Raw genomic sequence first — 3,995 nt, 5'->3', positions numbered from 1 at the left:
AGTGGAGGCACTCCCCCTGCTGGTAACTGCCCACACCAGCGCCCCTGGGTTCAGGCTACCTGCTGGAAATATTTGTCCCCGTTGATGTATTCCTTGTCGTGTGAGTCCTGCAGCCTGTTTGTCTTCACATACTGCCACAGGGCCTGCACGATGGCCGAGCGGCTCTGTGTGTGCAGCCCCAGCAGGCGGGCCAGGCGGGGATCCAGTTTGAACTGGGGAGGCTGGGAAAAGGTGACCGTGAAAATGAGAGAGGGAATGGAAAGAGCTCGGGGCCAGGCGGCTCGGGGCCGGGTGGGGGTGGGGCGTGTGGTGATAGGGCTCCTTGGGAACGTGCTTCTGGAAAAGAGGGGTAGGGAGGAGAATGGGGTCCCTTGTCCTTCCCTAAGAGAAAGGGCGCGGGGGGCCGAGGGCCTCGCGTGCCGTCTGGGGGGCGGGGGGCAGGCACGGACCTGGTAGTCCAGCATGAGGAGCAGCGTGCAGCGCACGCTCAGGTCCCCTGGCCTCTTCACCTGGAACCCGTCTGTCTCCTGGGTGGTGGGCGTTCGGTGCCACTGTATGGGGAGCAGAGCGGGGTCACCTCTCAGGCCCCTCTGGGCTGGGGGGACACGGGGCTCTAGGGCGGTTCTGATCCAGATCTGTACAGCCGATGGGACTATGGTCTACGTTCTTCAGGGACTTGGGCCTGTGGAAGGGCAGCAATTCAAGGACAAGAGGGGCCTGAGTCTTACCTCGACTAGGTGGTTGTCAGGGCCATAAAGGTCTTTGTCCAGCTCAATGACCAAACTCTTGAAGAAGGAAGAGAACTTTCGCTTCTGTTTGCTGGGCTGTGGGAGAGGAACAGGGACCGTGGGGGCAGAACAGGGACCGTGGGGGCAGAATGAGTTCGGGGTGGGTGGGGCTGGTCGGGTCAGGCAGCAGGTTAGAAGCAGGCCTCCGCACCCCAGATGTCTCTCTAGGCCACCCACCCTGGCCAGGGCTGACTCCCTAACCCTTGCTGCAAACGTCTAGTTCCGTCCTCAGCCCAGCCCCATACCCACCCCAGGACACCTGGAGAGACCTGGGCCGGGACGTACGTCATCCAGGAGCTTCCCCTCCACCCGCAGCTCCCAGGAGGCGATGCTGCCATCAGAATCCTCGGCATCCGGCTTTGCAGGGTTAAAGGTATTGGAGATATAAAGACGCAGCTTCCGCTTTTGCTGTAGAGATAAAGAGTGTCCCACAGAGCAGACACTGTGCGCCCATCCCCCGGGGCAGCCCCATTTCTCCGTTCTGGGAACAGGACGTAGAGCCCTCTTCCTGCCCCCACCAAAGCACCTTCATTGGCCTCTTCAGAGCCTCCTGGATGTCCACTCGCTTCCGCATGATGGTTTGATCCAGTTTCCTCTCAAATGCCAGGAGGTCCATGTAAGCCTGGGACTCGGGGACCAGCTCCCGGATCTGGAAGAGGAGGACCAAGGCGGGGAACCAGGGGCTCAGCCAATGTTGCAGGTGGAAGGTGCGCGTGTCACGTGACTCCAGTGTGCACAGAGGTGGAGGGGAGCCGGCCAGCTTCTGGGACTTTGTGAGGAGGGGACCTGTCCCCAGGACTCCATATCCGGCAGTGGCCGCCTGGAGGTGTAGGGATAGAGACTGCTTCTCCCTCTAGGGAGACCCACGCGCTTCGTCATGAGGGGAGGCCGGAGCCTCCATGGAGCCCAGCAAACTTGAGGGCTTCACCTCCTCGTCTGGTCCTTTCCCTTGTCACACGGCCACTGGGCTTCCCTTGGGTGTCTGCCAAGCGGCTAGGACCTTGGGGTCCCTGAGGTAGTTAGGGGGTGTGGTTGCTTGCCTTTACTCTGGTACCTCACCCAGTCATTCCAACTGCTGTCTCAGCCGTGCTCGGCCGCCCCCCACCCCAGCTCGGTGTGTCTTCCGATGGCTGAAATTCAGTCCCCTGCACCCCAAGCCAGTATGGCTAGGCTCCTTCCCTCCTCCCCACCCCCTCCTCTGGCCTGAGAAGCCTCACTTCTTAATTAGCTTTTTAAACGAAAAGTGAAAGTGACTGTGACGCTGAAGCTCTGCTCCTGAGGGGGGAGGGGAGGTGAACAGGGTAGGGAGAGAGGAGGGCGGAGCAGCGAGGGATGGGGGGTGGGCAGGGGGCTGCTGTGAAAGGCACTCACCCTTTGAGGGAGGATTTTGTCAGCCATCTTCCTCCTCTTGGCACTGTACATTTTTTAAAGAAAAAACCAGGTTACCATGGCGACAGATCTGGGAGTAACGAGGCCACCTGCTAAATTATCCGACATCTCCGCCCGCCTGGCTGGGGTTCCCACAGCCCGCTAGTCTGCCTGCCTAAGGGGCTATGACAGTGGTGTATGGCATTGGCGCTCTGTCCTCTCACTGGGAGCAGGGGTGACCCCGTTCTTTTCTCTGGCCTGGGAGCCCCCTGCCACCCCATCACATCCTCGGGGCCAGAGACATGCAGACGGAGGAGGGGCTGGGGGTGCGGGAGCTGCAGAAGTGTTTAGGAGAAGCTGGGGAGGAGGGAGGACAGAGAGGAAGGATGGCTTCCGAGGACTTCCCCGTGCCGCTCAGCAGGGTTGCACCATCCAAGGTGGCCTGAGCTCAGAGGGTGGGGAGATGACCACCCTCCACTCTGGCTCCTGGAGCAGGAAGTGATGGCATGAAGCTGATGAGGACGGCACCCCTGCCACCCTGGGCTTGGAAGGAGACGCTAACAGGCAGGGGGTGCTATATCTCGGACCATCTGCCAACAGGGCCCAAGGACACACCCAGAGGGATTCAGAGAGTGTGTGCGGATGTTCACCGGTGGGAAGTGACTGCAGGCTGGACTTTGCCTCTTCTTGACCTGCTGGCTGCTTCTGACTTCCAGAAGCACCCCAGAAAATCCTTGGCGAGTTGAGATCAGAACCCAGCCTAGAGGATGGCTCTATGCTGCCCCCGTGTGGTGTTCTCAACCACTGCCCCTCCCTGTCCAAAAATCTAGTCTAAGGCTAGGCAAGCAGCTTTCATTAAAAGGTCTGATTTGTTTTGAACAAATTATCTATATGAAACTCTTGGTTTATACAACATAAATCAGGGACTTGTTTACTGCGTAACAAGATGATTCGCTTTGCAAAAGAATTCATTATAGTATTCCTATAAACAGGGAAATTTCCTTGATGTGTAAAAAATATTTAATAATGAGGTAAAATCCATATTACACATTTTATAGGATTCCATCTGGTGTGCAAAAGGAAGCATGTGTGTTTGGCTAAATAGTGAAACCCAAAGGGGCATCTCTCTTGCCAGGTACCAGCAGGCGCTTTGGGGGTGCCACCAGCTGGCTCTGACAAGGAAATGGGCCAGCCCCTGGTGGCTTGGGGGCAGACCTGGTCCAGGGTAGATTATGACAGCTCTTCAACCTTTGAGTGCCTAAGAATCACCTGAGAGCACGACTGGACAGAGACCCCCCCCCCAACACCCACCCACAGGGAGAATTCCCAGGCCCCACCCTCCCTGGAAGGTCTGGTGTGGGGCTTTGAAGCGGTCGAGCCAGGGGATTCTGGGGAAGGTGCACTGGACAACCACACTTTGAGAAACACGGTCCCAAAGCTCTGCCCTCAGTCCTTCTGCCAGCCGCCCCCCCCACAAAGACCGAAGCATCACCCAGAAGCTGGGGACAACGGGTGGAGAGAGGGACGAGCAGTGACCAGGAGAAGGACGCGACGGCCGCAGCCTGTCTACGGTGGGCACACAAAGGAACCAGAGCAGTGCCCCCTCGGCCCTCCTCCCAAGAGGGCATCCCACCCAGGACGACTCGTTCCCTGCTGATCATTCCTCCTCGCCCCTGCCAATCCCGCTCCTCGCCCGCCCCGTCCCTGCGGGTCCTGCGGTCCGCCCCCTCCGCGCTGGGCCCCACTCACCTGCGGCTCCGCGCGGGGGCGGTGGGCAGCGGCTGGCCCTGGCTCTGGGCCTGGCTCTGGCCGGGCGGGGGCGCTGCTCGCTTGCGGGCG

General features: G+C 59.5%; 1 protein-coding gene across 2 annotated transcripts in view; it reads right to left on the bottom strand.

The window, feature by feature from the left end:
* The window catches only part of SMARCD3 (SWI/SNF related, matrix associated, actin dependent regulator of chromatin, subfamily d, member 3), a 27,795-nt gene that overhangs the window by 2,140 nt on the left and 21,660 nt on the right, over nucleotides 1–3,995 (bottom strand). For both annotated transcript variants that reach the window (XM_015596187.2, XM_025039009.1), the window contains exons 2-8: nucleotides 3,906–3,995; nucleotides 2,160–2,202; nucleotides 1,315–1,437; nucleotides 1,074–1,196; nucleotides 729–824; nucleotides 450–551; nucleotides 60–221 (exon numbers count right to left, since the gene is read on the bottom strand). The exon at nucleotides 3,906–3,995 is cut by the window's right edge and continues 119 nt beyond it. In XM_015596187.2, the coding sequence (XP_015451673.2) occupies nucleotides 60–221; nucleotides 450–551; nucleotides 729–824; nucleotides 1,074–1,196; nucleotides 1,315–1,437; nucleotides 2,160–2,202; nucleotides 3,906–3,995 (739 nt within the window). The remainder of the gene's footprint in view (nucleotides 1–59; nucleotides 222–449; nucleotides 552–728; nucleotides 825–1,073; nucleotides 1,197–1,314; nucleotides 1,438–2,159; nucleotides 2,203–3,905) is intronic.

Source organism: Pteropus alecto, unplaced genomic scaffold (genome assembly GCF_000325575.1).
Source record: "Pteropus alecto unplaced genomic scaffold, ASM32557v1 scaffold48, whole genome shotgun sequence".
Lineage (NCBI taxonomy): Eukaryota > Metazoa > Chordata > Mammalia > Chiroptera > Pteropodidae > Pteropus > Pteropus alecto.
This window is presented reverse-complemented; position numbering and strand designations above follow the sequence as displayed.